General features: G+C 44.7%; 1 protein-coding gene across 1 annotated transcript in view; it reads left to right on the top strand.

Moving 5' to 3' along the window:
• Positions 1-17342, top strand: part of LOC124034189 (polypeptide N-acetylgalactosaminyltransferase 9) — a 108322-nt gene that overhangs the window by 26505 nt on the left and 64475 nt on the right. The window contains exons 5-6 of the mRNA XM_046347044.1: positions 11895-12092; positions 16319-16436. Coding sequence (XP_046203000.1) covers positions 11895-12092; positions 16319-16436 — 316 coding nt within the window. The remainder of the gene's footprint in view (positions 1-11894; positions 12093-16318; positions 16437-17342) is intronic.

Here is a 17342-nt window from a genome sequence, read left to right on the forward strand (position 1 = left end):
TTTATTTTACTACATGAGTCTACATTATATTTGTACATCAGCTTATGAAATGTACAACTGTGCCCTTGGATTCGACTTATTCTCTCAAAGAAGCCATAGAATGTAGAAAAAAAAGAATGATATAGACGAGATGAAAAAAACATCAGGCACTACACCACTCTAGGAAATATGTTTTGGTTAATCCTTGGCATCCGACCGCAAGGCGCTAAAGAGGATACGGCGTACGGGCCAGTACTTCACCGGTGCCGAGCTCCTTGCTATCCAGGAACTCTATACCAGGCGGTGTCAGAGGAAGGACCTAAACATTGTCAAAGACTCCAGGCATAAACTGTTCTCTCTGCTACCGCAATGCAAGCCATACCGATGCACTAATTCTGGAAACAACAGGACCCTGAATAGCTTCTACCCCCAAACCATAGCACTGCTAAATAGTTAGTTAAATAGTTAGTTAAATAGTTCACCAAATAGCCACCCGGACTATCTGCATTGACCTTTTGCACTAACTACTGTTTATTATCTATCCTGTTGCCTAGTCACTTTATTCCTACCTATATGTACATATCTACTTCAATTACCTCGCACATCGACTCGGTATTGATACCCCGTGTATATAGCCAAGTTATCATTACTCATTGTGTATTCATTATTACATGTCAATACTTTTCTATTATTTCTCTATTTTCTTTCTCTCTACATTGTTGGGAAAGGTCCGTAAGTAAGCAAATCACTTTTAGTCTATACCTGTTTACGAAGCGTGTGACAAATAGAATTTGATTGAAATTGATTTGTGTTGCATACAGCACATTTTTGTCCCTTCAACTGTGAGTGTGCTTCTGTGTTTGCACAGAGCCGAGTATATAGATTTCAGTGTGAATAGCAAAAAAATATGACACGTGTTGAATGTACAGTATGTGGCGTATTGTGCTGCAAGCCCTTATTCAAATACTAGAAGAAACATTAGATGTGTCCATTCGCTGCAATCACAAGCCCCTCTATTCATCATCATATGAATATGCATTATGGCACATACATAAGTGATAAGTGAGATGGATTGTTCCCCTGCTTTTTGTCATGAGGCATAGTGAATAACCTTGTTAGAGCTAGTAATGCATGCAGGCATCCAGTTTTCTGAGCCAAGTGAATGTGCTGGCACTCTGAAAGCCAAGAAACTGTCCAGTTGATATTGTTTACCCTTAGCATAGAATTGATTATACACATACGGAATTCTACGACAGTTTGATGTAATTGCATCATAAAATGTACTTTGACACTTTCAATTTCCTTGAACCCATGTTGGTTTATTAAGTATGAATAGTTTGCGTTTGAATAGTTTTCATTGTTGGAATGGATGGAACAAATTTACATTCATTTTGACATTTTCCTCGATGGGTAGATGTTATATCATTGCATTGCATTATTGCTGTTATCCAAAGCCACAACAGTACAACTATACATCCAATGCTGAGAAACTAGGGTCATCCATTCCGAGGCTAACCTCCATTTTTCTGTAAATACAATTAATGTGGTGGAAATACGACAGGGTTGTAATGAGCATCCGTGCCTCTTGAACTCTGAACTCCCACAGGGGGAGCAGCCCCAGATATATGTATATTTATTTGTTTTTTGAATTCTGCACTGTTTCAATCAGGTTATTAATGATTCATTATTGGTCCATGCGAGCGGTGTATGTGTGTGGGGGAAGATTAAAGGCTGTGCGTGTTGATGTAGTCTGCATGGCTGTAATGAAATGCACAGGTCACAACCCCACGCTTTGATGGTGCTGTGATGCTTCTACACCTTGTGATCCCACCGTATCCCAGGATTCAGATTGAGGTCAGAGAATGGAGAATAGGAAAAATTAGAGACCGTTCCAACCACTTCCAAGGACCTCTCAATTGGTTTGGATTGTGTGCTTTGCATTCGTTGTTCAGAAAATTGAAATATATTTTAACAGGATTCAATGAGGTGCCTTTCTTGGATACATTTGTGAACTAAACACTTGATTTCCAAAAAAAGTTTAAAAAAAAGGGTAGATAAGATCTCATAGACCTTATACTGAGTAGTTCATCTTTTCATTGTACCAAAAAAGTTTAAAAATCGGACATATTTTGACACTTGTGGTCTCTTCTCAAAGCTTGTATCTCTTTTAGTGGATATAATGAGCTCAGTCTGCTTGCTGTGCAAGTGTGCTAAAAGTATTATTTTTCATTTAACAGTACTGAGCTCTAGAAACCCTGTGGCCTTTTTTTCACAGCTAAATTGAAACATGTCTTACCTTTCTTCTTGCTCTGACTGACTGGTCTTGGTTCAGTGTTTATCCATCTTGAAAGGAGGAAGATGGCGTAACGCTTACACAGTGAGTGCTTCACAAACCACACACTAGGCGGGCATCCAAAAATACAGAATAGACAGATATTTGTCCTGCTAATACTACAGTATTATCAGCTTTTATCCCCAAGCATATATACCTACCAGGTCAACTGAAAATGATCAAAGTAATATCAAGACATAAAAGCTAAAGGTAGATAGTATTGCAAGCTCCTAACCTCTATAATGATATTGCCAAAACCTTATTCAGTGGACCTGACACTAACTTTAAATTCAGTGTGAATAATGATCCCTACAGATGTAGAATCTTAATTTGAGACAGTTTGCTACAGCAGGAAAATACTGTAGTGCTGCAGCAACAGGAAATGTGAATTATTATGTGTATTATAATTCATGCAAATTTTTATAGGGGTTGATACGTTTTTTCGTAACGGAAAATCAAGTCTGAAATTTCAAAGTGGAAATTACAAACTTCAAAAGCATTTTTAAACCTCAAATACATGAAAGGTTTTGTAATGATATTCGTCTGTTGTTTGTAGAAAGTCAGACCGAAATGCAGCGTGTAGGTTACTCATGACTTTTAATGACGCTAATACGGTACATGAAATAACGGAAGAAGAAAACAACAAACGAATGAAACTAATACAGCCTATCTGGTGACTAACACAAAGACAGGTACAATCATCCACGAAATACAACGCGCACACAGGCTACCTAAATACGGTTCCCAATCCGAGACAACTAGAATCAGCTGACTCCAATTAGGAATCGCCTCAGGCAGCCAAGCCTAACTAGACACACCCCTACTAATACACACTCCTAATTAATACAAACCCCAATACGAAATACAACATATAAACCCCTGTCACACCCTGGCCTACCCAAACATATAACAAAAACACAAGATACAATGACCAAGGCGTGACAGAACCCCCCCCTAAGGTGCGGACTCCGGGACGCACCTCAAGAGCATAGGGAGGGTCCGGGTGGGCGTCTGTCCATGGTGGCGGTTCTGGCTCGGGACGTGGACCCCACTCCATAAATGTCCTAGTTCCTCCCCTTCGCGTCCTAGGATAATCCACCTTCTCCGCCGACCATGGCCTAATAGTCCTCACCCTGATCCCCACATAACTGAGGGGCAGCTCGGGACAGAGGGGCAGCTCGGGACAGAGGGGCAGCTCGGGACAGAGGGGCAGCTCGGGACAGAGGGGCAGCTCGGGACAGAGGGGCAGCTCGGGACAGAGGGGCAACTCGGGACAGAGGGGCAACTCGGGATAGAGGGGCAACTCGGGATAGAGGGGCAACTCGGGATAGAGGGGCAACTCGGGACAGAGGGGCAGCCCGGGACAGAGGGGCAGCCCGGGACAGAGGGGAAGCCCGGTACTGAGAGGAAGCTCGGTACTGAGAGGAAGCTCGGTACTGAAAGGGAGCCCAGTACAGAGAGGGAGCCTAGTACTGAGAGGAAGCTCAGTACTGAGAGGAAGCTCAGGCAGGTAGTAGGCTCCGGTAAATCCTGGCTGGCTGGTGGACCTGGATGATTAAAGTTGTCTGGCCGATCTAGAAGATTTTGGTAGACTGGCACTTCTGGCGGATCCTGGCAGACTGGCACTTCTGGCGGATCCTGGCAGACTGGTGACGCTGGGCCGACTGGCGGCGCTGGACAGACAGGAGACTCCGGCAGCGCAGGAGAGGAGAACAGCTCTGGTTGCGCTAAACAAGCGGGAGACTCCGGCAGCGCAGGAGGGGAGAAAAGCACTGGCTGTGCTGAACAGGCGATGCGCACTGGACGCGCTGGGCCGACTGGGAGCACTGGTGGCGCTGGACAGACAGGAGACTCCGGCAGCGCAGGAGAGGAGAACAGCCCTGGTTGCGCTAAACAGGCGAGGCGCACTGGAGGCCTGGTGCGTGGTGCTGGAACTGGTGGTACTGGCACGAGGACACGCACAGGAAGCCTGGTGCGGGGAGCTGCTACCGGAGGACTGGTGTGTAGAGGTGGCTCTGGATAGACCGGACCGTGCAGGCGCACTGGAGCTCTTGAGCACCGAGCCTGCCCAAGCTTACCTGGCTCGATGCCCACTCTAGCCCGGCCAATAGGTAGGGCTGGTATGAGTCGCAGCTGGCTCTGCACCCGCACTGGAAACACCGTGCGCTCCATAGCATAACATGGTGCCTGCCCGGTCTCTCTAGCCCAACGGTGAGCACAGGGAGTATGCGCAGGTTTCCTACCTGGCATAACTATTCTCCCTTCTAGCTCCGCCCCAATAATTTTTTTGGGCTGTTTTTCCTGTTTTTCCGGTTTCCAACCGCGTCGCCGTGCTGCCTCCTCATACATACGCCTCTCCGCTTTAGCTGCCTCTATTTCCTCCTTGGGACGGCGATATTCTCCCGGCTGCTCCCAGGGTCCTTGACCGTCTAATTCCTCCTCCCATGTCCAAATCTCCAAATGATGCATTCTCTCCCATTGCAACTGCTCTTCACGATTAACAGGGAGAGTAGGCTCAGGTCTGTTTCCTGACTCAGCCACTCTCTCTCTGCGCTTTCCCCTGTTACCTTCAGTTTTCACTCTGTATAGCAATGCTTTCCTTCTCGATTCCATCCGTGTATAGCCCTCTTCGCATTGCTGTAGGGAATCCCAGGCAGGCTCTTGCACTCGCTCTGGGTCGGCTGCCCACCTGTCGATTTCTTCCCACGTCGTATAATCCCTTCTTCTGCCATCCATAGCGTCCTCCTTTAGCTCCTGCCAGTTAACACGCTGCTCGGTCTGTGAATCGTTTGTGGGCGATTCTGTAATGATATTCGTCTGTTGTTTGTAGAAAGTCAGACCGAAATGCAGCGTGTAGGTTACTCATGACTTTTAATGACGCTAATACGGTACATGAAATAACGGAAGAAGAAAACAACAAACGAATGAAACTAATACAGCCTATCTGGTGACTAACACAAAGACAGGTACAATCACCCACGAAATACAACGCGCACACAGGCTACCTAAATACGGTTCCCAATCCGAGACAACTAGAATCAGCTGACTCCAATTAGGAATCGCCTCAGGCAGCCAAGCCTAACTAGACACACCCCTACTAATACACACTCCTAATTAATACAAACCCCAATATGAAATACAACATATAAACCCCTGTCACACCCTGGCCTACCCAAACATATAACAAAAACACAAGATACAATGACCAAGGCATGACAGGTTTTTAATTTCCTGCAATGCAGGAAAGTTCTCCTGCAACAGGGTGATCAATTTAAGATCCTACATCTGTACATTTCATTCAGCCATTTTTACAGGAGTAGTATCGCCTAATATGAATATTTTTGCTACAGATTCATGCATTATCTATCCAAAACAGCCCTGAAGACAACTGTGTGACTGGGTAGTCCAATATCTGTGCACAGTGTGCAGTCTTAATGTGCTAGAACATGGCTGGAGGCGATGAAAGGCTTCTCACATGCAGACACCACACACACACACACACACACACACACTCACACTCACACTCACACTCCCACGCGCACTCGCACACACAAACAAATGTGCATGCACACACATGCTCACATCTACCTCGCTCATAAAAGCTACAGTAGGTCACAATGAAATCCCCTCGACTTTCTACATGGGCAACTCACGTGTTCTGGTGCATTAACCTGTAAACGAATGAAACAGATCCTGTTTTAGGCACTTAGCGCCTGCAGTCCTGTGGCTGCATGTTTGTGAATGAAGCTAGATTCCATTATGTGATAAATCTGTGTTTGAGAAACTTTCCAATATTCAAGATGTGTCACACAGGAATTCCATTAATCTGGAAGAATGGAGTCGTAATCTCACCGGCCTGCGTTCTGGGCTCTGTGCAGAGGACAAAGGTAGGACAGATAGGGAGAGAAGCCATCCTCAGAAGATGGCATGTAGACTTAAGTACACACAGATTGAAATCAGGGCATTTCTATCCTGCCATATGATGCTGCTCAACCCCAGGCAGGCGTGTTTGCTTAGGTCAGGAAAATAAGTGTTGATCGCAATATTAGACATCTTCCGTTGGTTTTGAGTGGGTTAAAAAACACGCAGGGCTGTTTATTTTTTTTGCATGTAGACATCAAGTAAACAACTCATAATGTTCCATTTGTCCAAAATGTCTGTACATGTATATGTTGAAAAAGGCTTGAGACCAGACCAGGTAGTAATAAAATGAGAGAAGCTCCAGAAAAACAATGAGACCTATTGCGACAATGTATTTGAACAAGATTACATGAGTCATCACTGTGGGGAAAAAACACTACTTGAATATGAAACCAAATTGAATCTGGACCGATGTGGGTGAATAACCGTCACGGTGATGGTGCAAATGAAATGATAGGAGAAGAAGGGGGGGGGGGATGAAGAACCTCATCAGTCATACCTGATCCCTCATTGTTTCTGAGGTACCTGGTGAGGTAGCTAGTGTTGAGCACGCTGCTAGCTAGCGCTGGGCTGCTACTGTACTGTCGAGGGACAGGTGAAGATGAATGACTGATGGAGTGTACTGGATGGGGGTTATGAGTTCTCAAGGTTAGAGAATGCATATAGGATCCACCAAAAGCAAGATCTCAGCATGTGGTAGATATACTCTATTCATCCTTGCCTATCCATGTTAGGCACTTGGCAATATGTGTCACGCCTTGGTCATTGTATTTTGTGTTTTTGTTATATGTTTGGGTAGGCCAGGGTGTGACATGGGTTTATATGTTGTATTCGTATTGGGGTTTGTATTATTTGGGATCGCGGCTGATTAGGGGTGTTGTTAGGCTTGGCTGCCCGAGGCGATTCTCAATCAGAGTCAGGTGCTTGTTGTTGTCTCTGATTGGGAACCGTATTTAGGCAGCCTGACTTTCGCTTTGTATTTTGTGGGTGTTTGTACCTGTCTCTGTGTTGTAGTCACCAGATAGGCTGTATTAGTTTCACGTTCCTTTCTGTTGTTTTTGTATTTAGTTCAGTTATTTCATGTACCGCGATACTTTCATTAAAGTCATTAGTAACCTACACGCTGCATTTCGGTCTGACTCTCTTCATTCAACAGACGAACGCCGTTACAGAAACACCCACCTCTCACGGACCGAGCAGCGTGTAACTGGCAACGACGTAGATAACTGGCAGGAGCTAAAGGAGGACGTTATGGAAGGTAAAGGCATGGAGTATACGACGTGGGAAGAAATCGACAGGTGGGCGGCCGACCCAGAGAGAGTGCAGGCGCCCGCCTGGGATTCGCTTCAGCAGTGCGAAGAGGGCTATAGACGAATGGAGTCTAAAAGGAAAACACGGCGACGCAGAGCGCAAAACGAAAGTAACCCCCAAATATTTATTGGGGGAAAGCGCAGAGAGAGAGTGGCTGAGTCAGGAGTCAGACCTGAGCCTACTCTCCCTGTTAATCGTGAAGAGCAGTTGCAGTGGGAGAGGCTGCACCACTTGGAGAATTGGACATGGGAGGAGGAATTAGACGGTAAAGGACCTTGGGCTCAGCCTGGAGAATATCGCCGTCCCAAGGAAGAAATAGAAGCAGCTAAAGCGGAGAGGCGCAGGTATGAGGAGGCAGCACGGCGACGCGGTTGGAAGCCGGAAAAGCAGCCCAAAAAAATTATTGGGGGGGGGATAGAAGGGAGAATAGTTAAGCCAGGTAGGAGACCTTCGCAAACTCCCTGTGCTCACCGTTGGGCTAGAGAGACCGGGCAGGCACCGTGTTATGCTATGGAGCGCACGGTGTTTCCAGTGCGGGTGCAGAGCCAGGTGCAGCACATACCAGCCCTTCCTATTGGCCGGGCTAGAGTGGGCATCGAGCCAGGTAAGCTTGGGCAGGCTCGGTGCTCAAGAGCTCCAGTGCGCCTGCACGGTCCGGTCTATCCAGAGCCACCTCCACACACCAGTCCTCCGGTAGCAGCTCCCCGCACCAGGCTTCCTGTGCGTGTCCTCGATCCAGTACCACCAGTTCCAGCACCACGCACCAGGCCTCCAGTGCGCCTCGCCTGTTCAGCGCAGCCAGCACTTTTCTCCTCTCCTGCGCTGTCGGAGTCTCCAGTCTGCCCAGCGCCGCCAGTGCTCCCAGTCTGCCCAGCGCCGCCAGTGCTCCCAGTCTGCCCAGCGCCGCCAGTACTCACTGTCTGCCCAGTGCTCCCAGTCTGCCCAGTGCTCCCAGTCTGCCCAGCGCCGCCAGTCTGCCCAGCGCCGCCAGCGCCGCCAGTCTGCCCAGCGCCGCCAGTCTGCCCAGCGTCGCCAGTCTGCCAGGATCCGCCAGGATCCGCCAGAAGTGCCAGTCTGCCAAGATCCGCCAGAAGTGCCAGTCAGCCATGATCTTCTAGATCGGCCAGACAACCTGAATCATCCAGTTCCACCAGCCAGCCAGGATTTACCGGAGCCTACTACCTGCCTGAGCTTCCTCTCAGTACTGGGCTTCCTCTCAGTACCGGGCTTCCCCTCAATACCGGGCTTCCCCTCAGTACCGGGCTTCCCCTCAGTCCCGGGCTGCTTCGGTCCCGAGCTGCCCCTCTGTCCCGAGCTGCCCCTCTGTCCCGGGCTGCCCCTCTGTCCCGGGCTGCCCCTCTGTCCCGGGCTGCCACTCTGTCCCGGGCTGCCCCTCTGTCCCAAGCTGCCCCTCTGTCCCGAGCTGCCCCTCTGTCCCGAGCTGCTCCTCAGTTATGTGGGGATCTGGGTAAGGACTATTAGGCCATAGTCGTCGGAGAAGGTGGATTATCCCAGGACGCGAAGGGGAGGTAATAGGACATTAATGGAGTGGGGTCCACATCCCGAGCCAGAACCGCCACCATGAACAGACACCCACCCGGACCCTCCCTATGCTCTTGAGGTGCGTCCGGGAGTCCGCACCTTAGGGGAGGGGTTCTGTCACGCCTTGGTCATTGTATCTTGTGTTTTTGTTATATGTTTGGGTAGGCCAGGGTGTGACATGGGTTTATATGTTGTATTCGTATTGGGGTTTGTATTATTTGGGATCGCGGCTGATTAGGGGAGTTGTTAGGCTTGGCTGCCTGAGGCGATTCTCAATCAGAGTCAGGTGCTTGTTGTTGTCTCTGATTGGGAACCGTATTTAGGCAGCCTGACTTTCGCTTTGTATTTTGTGGGTGTTTGTACCTGTCTCTGTGTTGTAGTCACCAGATAGGCTGTATTAGTTTCACGTTCCGTTCTGTTGTTTTTGTATTTAGTTCAGTTATTTCATGTACCGCGATACTTTCATTAAAGTCATGAGTAACCTACACGCTGCATTTCGGTCCGACTCTCTTCATTCAACAGACGAACGCCGTTACAATATGACGCTTCCAGAAGGTTGTTGAGGGAAGTAAAACTTAGCCTACTCATTCTAAGTAGAATTAACTCTATACAATATTTATTTGCTGGCTGAGAAATAACAATAGATATATCAAAACTAACCTGGGGATTAGGGCTACACAAACATCCTAACGTTTAATGAATCTAAATGCAGTCGTTTTCAATTCAAGTGTTCAGTGACAATAAGTCAGCGTTGCAATATTTTTTAGCCCCTTTCAATTATTATGTTTTATTCGTTCAAAGCATAGTCGGTAAATTATGTTTGTCAGAAAATGTAGCTCATCAACACATTTCTTTACCTGGACACTGACCAACTTTACAACAGCAGATGGGGAAGTCAACCTCTCTCCCACGCGTACTTTTATCCTTTCCATTACACCTTAAAGTAAGTAGAGGCCCAGGTCTCTCATATGCCAATCTTTCCGAATGAGATGGGAAGGTTTTTACAATCATGCCGCTCTTATTAAATGATTGCTTTTACTTAGTAGTGCATCTGTCAGTCATTTTTAGCGGAAACCCACTTATAGCTCCATTTGGATCCATTCCCCTGCACTCTGTCCACTACCCTGATGTGATAAAGAATACTTCTGCTTTTGGAAGATAAATGGGTTTGGTTTTTAAAGAAATAGAGAGAAAGGGGAGGGAGAGAGAGAGAGAAGGGGATAGAGAGAGAGTTTAAGAAAATATGGTGAGAGCGATAGAGGATGAGAATGGAGGGAGATGAGGGAGAGGGTATTCTAAAGAGTTACGGTAATTATGGATCATAATTGCAGCCTGTCAGATTGAACATTGTGCGAAATGCAGCTTCTAGGTATGAGTAGTTGCTCTGAAGCTGTACTGAAGCAGAACTAACATTAGACAGATGATCAAAGTACATGTATAGCCAGGGCTAACAGTATGGCAAATGAAGAGACCCTTGGCAGAGACCCTTATTCCCCTTCCATCTACCCAAAGATATCAGCTTGCATGCCATAGGCCAAGTGAGTAGGAAATGAAGGGAACAAACACACACACTCTGTAGCCAGCCACTTCAATGACTCTGGGACAACAACACCAAGGGTGCTGCACACAGTTTGATGTACTCTGACACCGAACGTGGCAATCAAAACACCCTAGAGTAAGCCACTGTTGAAGACTTTGGCAGGCTTTTGGAAAAAGGCTTTTATTGAGAATCCCTGGCAACCCTGTGGAGGAGAAATAAAGATTTTGAGGGAGCCAACACTGCTTTTTTTTTATTGCTGGCCATCTGTATTACATTTATTTCTCTGCAGTGTTTTAAAGGGATGTTGATGGATGATTTTTATTTATTTATTTATTTATTTCACCTTTATTTAACCAGGTAGGCTAGTTGAGAACAAGTTCTCATTTACAACTGCAATCTGGCCAAGATCAAGCATAGCAGTGTGAACAGACAACAACACAGAGTTACACATGGAGTAAACCATAAACAAGTCAATAACACATTCGGAAACAAAAGTCTATATACATTGTGTGCAAAAGGCATGAGGAGGTAGGCGAATAATCACAATTTTGCAGATTAACACTAGAGTGATAAATGATCAGATGGTCATGTGCAGGTAGAGATACTGGTTTGCAAAAGAGCAGAAAAGTAAATAAATAAAAACAGTATGGGGATGAGGTAGGTAAATTGGGTGGGCTATTTACCGATGGACTATGTACAGCTGCAGCGATCAGTTAGCTGCTCAGATAGCAGATGTTTAAAGTTGGTGAGGGAGATAAAAGTCTCCAACTTCAGTGATTTTTGCAATTCGTTCCAGTCACAGGCAGCAGAGAACTGGAAGGAAAGGCGGCCAAATTAGGTGTTGGCTTTAGGGATGATCAGTGAGATACACCTGCTGGAGCGCGTGCTACGGGTGGGTGTTGCCATCGTGACCAGTGAACTGAGATAAGGCGGAGCTTTACCTAGCATGGACTTGTAGATGACCTGGAGCCAGTGGGTCTGGCGACGAATATGTAGCGAGGGCCTGCTGACTAGAGCATACAGGTTGCGGTGGTGGGTGGTATAAGGTGCTTTAGTAACAAAACGGATGGCACTGTGATAAACTGCATCCAGTTTGCTGAGTAGAGTATTGGAAGCTATTTTGTAGATGACATCGCCAAAGTCGAGGATCGGTAGGATAGTCAGTTTTACTAGGGTAAGTTTGGCGGCGTGAGTGAGTGAATGTTTGATGGTTGTGACAGTGTCACAGTACAATAGCTCAACCCTGATGTCTCTCTTCTCTTATCAAAGGGCGGAGCCTATCCTGACCAGAGTGAAGGAGGACCATACCCGGATCATCCTCCCGGCTATCGACAACATCAAGTTCAACACGTTCGAGGTGCAGCAGTACGCCAACGCGGCCCACGGCTACAACTGGGGCCTGTGGTGCATGTACATTATCCCCCCTCAGGAGTGGCTGGACAAGGGCGACGAGACAGCCCCCATCAGGTAACACACCTCACCATAGTTGAGCACCCCCTCCATTTTCATGAGGAAACCTTGATATTGGGTCATTAGTGTAATTTCATACGGTGAGCGCTATATATGACTTTAGTCTACAGTGTGGTGCTGTATTGTATGGAATAAATGTTGTCACTGTAATCATAGAGTTGGTGATTATTACAGTAAATATTCACCTCGGAGCCTCAGGTAAATCATGTTTTATGTATTTTTTATATGTTCAGCATTATTATTATTTTGTCATATTTCTTAAATTACACAGAAATAGTCTTATTTCTCCGGACATGTGTTTGGCTGGGGCAAGGTCATGGCAATACACACAAATCAGGTCATAAAATAGTTGTAATTAATTATTCATATAGCCCCTAATGCTGTATCTGAAGACTGGAGGTGACTGCTGAGCCATGTGCGATGGGCGATTTGTCTTCTGGTTGAGACATTAAAGCCTCATTTAGCTTATGATTCTAATTTAACACAATGTCAGAAGCCAACCAACAGAGACAGAAGAGACAATATGAGACTTCTCCTCTGAGGAACATTTCAATCAGACTGTTCTGACATCATGGCTATGCTACTTTGCTGATCACTGTTTGAATTACAACCGAACCATGCTTTGCCAGTTAGAGACAGAAATGTTAAGCACTGGAAATAATGTCAAGCAGGGCTCTGTTAAGTGGTGTTACTGTTGCCCCTGAGACAGATTAAACGGACATACAGGAGAACACGCATGAAAAACTCAACTTTAAATATTGTAAGATGATTCCTTTTCATATGGACTACAGTAAAACAATAGTTTATGTTGTAAGACATCAGTTGTAAGATAACAGCAGTGGAATGACTGCAAACATTGCAGGTGCTATTTGCAGTCCTGTTATTGACACTCCACACCTCAAGAGGCAGGTGGAGTGTGTTGGCTGTGTTGATCCCTATTGGAGATCATTCCTGTTTCCTACATCTCTCTGCCCATCAACAATAATGTAGCGTAGGCCTATGGCTATTCAGAGCTGAGGTGTTTGGGCATCCAAAAATATATCCACAACAGTGCCTTCAGAGAGTATTCATACCCATTGACTTATTCCAAATGTTGTTGTGTTGCAGCCTGAATTCAAAATTAATTAAATTGTTGTTTCTTCTCAGCCATTTACTCACAATACCCCATAATGACAAAGTGAAAACGTGTTTTTATAAATGTTTGCAAATGTATCAAATTAAATACAGAAATATAATTTACATGCAGTAAGTATTCACACCACTGAGTCATTACAGCTGTGAGTTTTTCTGGGTACGTCTCTAAGAGCTTTGTGTACAGCTGGATTGTGCAATATTTGCACATGATTCTTTTTTAAGCTCTGTCAAGTTGGTTTTGATCATTGCTAGACAGCCCATTTTAAGTGTTGCCATGGATTTTCAATCCAATTTAGGTAAAAACTGTAACAAGGCCAATCAAAATATTTAAAGTCACCTTGGAAAGCAACTCCAGTGTATATTTGGCCTTGTGTTTTAAGTTATTGTCCTGCTGAAAGGTGAATTTGTCTCCTAGTGTCTGTTGGAAAGCAGACTGAACTAGTTTTTCCTCTAGGATTTTGCCTGTGCTCAACTCTATTCCACATCTTTTTATCCTAAAAAAAAACTCCTTAGTCCTTGCCGATGACAAGCATACCCATAACATGATGCTGCCACCACCCATGCATGAAAATATGAAGATTGGTACTCAGTGATGTGATGTTTAGGATTTGCCCCAAACATAATGCTTTGTATTCAGGGCATAAGATTCATTTCTTTGCCACATTGTTTGCAGTTTTACTTTAGTGCCTTATTGCAAACAGGATACATGTTTTAGAATATTTGTATTCTGTACTGGCATTTCACTATGTAATTTAGGTTAGTAATTGTGGAGTTACTACATTGTTGTTGATCAAATCCTCAGTTTTCTCCTATCAAGGTCAACTTCTTCAGGATCGGTGTCTTCCGTCCACGGGATGGTTGAGCTAACGTAGGCTAACGAGGTTGTACATAACAAGAACATTTCCCAAGTCTGTAACTGTTTTAAAGTCACCATTGGTGAAATTCCTGAGCGAATTCCTTCCTCTCTGTCAACTGAGTTAGGAAGGATGCCTGTATCTTTGTAGTGACTGGGTATATTGATACCCCATCCAAAGTGTAATGAATAACTTTATCATGGGGATATTAAATGTCTGCTTTTTATTGATTTTTTACCCATGTACCAATAGGTGCCCTTATTTGTGAGACATTGGAAAACCTCCCTGGGCTTTGTGGTTGAGTCTGTGTTTGACATTCACTGCTTGACTGAGAGAGCTTACAGATAATTGCATGTGTGGGGTACAGAGGTGAGGTAGTCATTCAAAAAATAATGATAAACACTATTATTGGACAGTGAGTCCGTACAACTTCTTATGTGACTATGGATATTTTTTACTCCAGAAATGATTTATGCTTGCCATAACGAAGGGGTTGAATACTTACTAACTCAAGACATTTCAGCTTTTCATGTTTTATTAATTAGTTACACGTTCTTAAAACATAATCCCTCTTTGACATTGGGGTATTGTGTGTAGACCAGTAACAATCTCAATGCAATCCATTTTGAATTCAGGCTGTAACACAACAAAATGTGGAAAAAGTAAAGGGGTGTGAATACTTTCTGAAGGCACTGTAATAGAAAAAAACATCGCTTTTATGAACTTTGACTGACTGAAAAACATCATGAAATAAGAAAAGGAGGTGAAAAAACAGACCGAGGATGAGTGTGTAAGCAGTTTGACCACTGGAAAAGGGATATTTTTGCAAGATATCTATAGAGCAGTGATTGCGCAGATGTTGGTTTGTGTGTGTGTGTGTGTGTGTGTGTGTGTGTGTGTGTGTGTGTGTGTGTGTGTGTGTGTGTGTGTGTGTGTGTGTGTGTGTGTGTGTGTGTGTGTGTGTGTGTGTGTGTGTGTGTGTGTGTGTGTGTGTGTGTGTGTGTGTGTGTGTGTGTGTGTGTGTGTGCGTGTCTCTCTTCCTTACCCCTCATAGTAATTTCATAAAGCACACTCCATGCAGATTATTTTGGGAAGACAAAACTACTGCAATTATCGTCTAAACACGACTATATGCAAACAAATATAAACATGCACAGCATCCTTGATATCCCTAAACAACCTCCTTTTGAATATTAACACAGTGTCAATTAATCATTATAGCGTTCCCTCTTCATCCTCCCTCTCTAATAACCTCCTCCCGATAACATACAGTAGAGCCGTACAGAACTGCACTCTCCACTGTGCATGTTAATGTATGGTGTACTAGGCTCCATGCTGCAGTAGACTACAGCTACCCACTGATCAGATTGAAAATAAGCTTTTTGACTCCATTTGTCATCGCACATCATGGACTGCTATATTTTTACATTACATTTTTATGAAGTCTGTCATCGAGCACTAAATGCATTTGCTAAAGCCAGTAAAAGCAAGCCTAGGGTGACAGTGGCCCGGAAATAAAAACAACTTTAGAGACCTAGAGAGAGCAGGCTGTAGTGGAGAGGACAGTGGCCCATCCATCAGGCCAGCACAGGTGGCTCTCTCATGGAGGTTTGTGTGTGTGTCTGACCATCTATATTTACTAGAGGACCTTGTCCCCATCATAGCTTCCCTCTCATACATCCCTAAAGCAATGTTTCTTTTTTTCCCCCCGCTGACCCACGAGGCTACCTGCCACCCCTCTTCCTTGAAGAGCTTTATAGACCCAGTTCTATTGTATTATGGAGATGTCTCTGGAAGCTGGTCCTCTTGATGTTTTAACACAGACACTTATGGAAAAATGCATTTCGAAAGATATATCAAACGCTGAGCCTGTGTTATTTTCACAGAAGGTCTGGGTGCACTTGTACCCCACATGTAGATGTACAATTAAGAGAGGAGAATGGTGTTCTCCGATTTGTAAAATGCATTGTTACTCAGGGGTTTTCCCAGGTTAATCATGCAGATTTTTGTGTTAAATGAAATGAAATCAAGTAAATCGTGTATCGGCCTGCAGTGTAGCCCAGGGTGCAAACAGCCTGGTGTGCAGTGATTATTAACATTACTATGAATCCTGTTTTATTTTAGTAAAGTGTCTACTCAACAGAGTGCACTGTGGGTGTCACTGAGGCTGATCAAGACAGACAGGGGAATGAACACTGTTTTTAAAAGCCTCTCTCCACCTGTCTTTTCATCTAGGACACCAGCTATGATCGGCTGCTCCTTTGTGGTGGACAGAGAATACTTTGGCCAGATCGGCCTCCTCGATCCTGGCATGGAGGTCTATGGAGGCGAGAACATTGAGCTTGGCATGCGCGTGAGTACAACACTGATTCATTCTGCCGATTGAATACATCCACATTCTTTTGATAGACTCAAATGGACACATTTATTTTGAGAAGTTACAACATGAAGGTACAAAATCATAATCACACAAAAAAAGGAGTTAGAAGTGTCATTGGAAGTTGAGGTTTTTAATAAGCCTATTCAGCTAAAGCGAGTGGGATTGGAAAAGAAAGACTAGTGTGCTGGAACATAATACCAGTAATTACAAATCCAATATTAGGTACAGCGTCGGCTCACTTGGAAAGTCCTATTGAAATGATTTATTGTGTTTATATTCCCTTCTTTGGAATGGCTCACGATTAAGTTTCCTTATGTTTTGTAGAATACGGGTAGTAGCTTAAGATACAATACCCAAAGGCGTCAACTGAGAGATGTTAGAAATATGTTTCTCAGATGGGAGGGAAAATCCTTAATGCAAATATTTCAGTCAACCCTATGGCTTTAAAGCCCTATACTGAAAATGTAAATCTCTTTGCAACTGCTTTGAGTTGAATTTAACGCTTCATGTGAGCAGAGGCTTGGTTGAAGAATTGGTCGCGTTTAAATTCAGAAAATGTTTCTCCTCAGCCAAGTGGAACCACTCTGAATCTAAACTCACTCTGGGCTTATTGGAATGAGACGTGCTTGAAAAAGTATCCTTCATTAATGTCATCACATCCAGTTTAAAATCTTCAGATTGCTTGAACGGTGCTTCAGAAGGGTTTCTGCAGTCTTTGAAAATTCACTTCAGAGGCGAGGGGATAGATCTTGGTTAGTTTATTGATAACTCAACCCCTCTGAGGAACCTGGACTGAATATTATAGTAGGTGATGAACGTCTCAAAGTCCCCATCATTCTAAATGGACTAGCATGACATATCCTCATTAATAGAAAGGTT

The sequence above is a fragment of the Oncorhynchus gorbuscha genome, linkage group LG04, assembly GCF_021184085.1.
Source record: "Oncorhynchus gorbuscha isolate QuinsamMale2020 ecotype Even-year linkage group LG04, OgorEven_v1.0, whole genome shotgun sequence".
Classification (NCBI taxonomy): domain Eukaryota; kingdom Metazoa; phylum Chordata; class Actinopteri; order Salmoniformes; family Salmonidae; genus Oncorhynchus; species Oncorhynchus gorbuscha.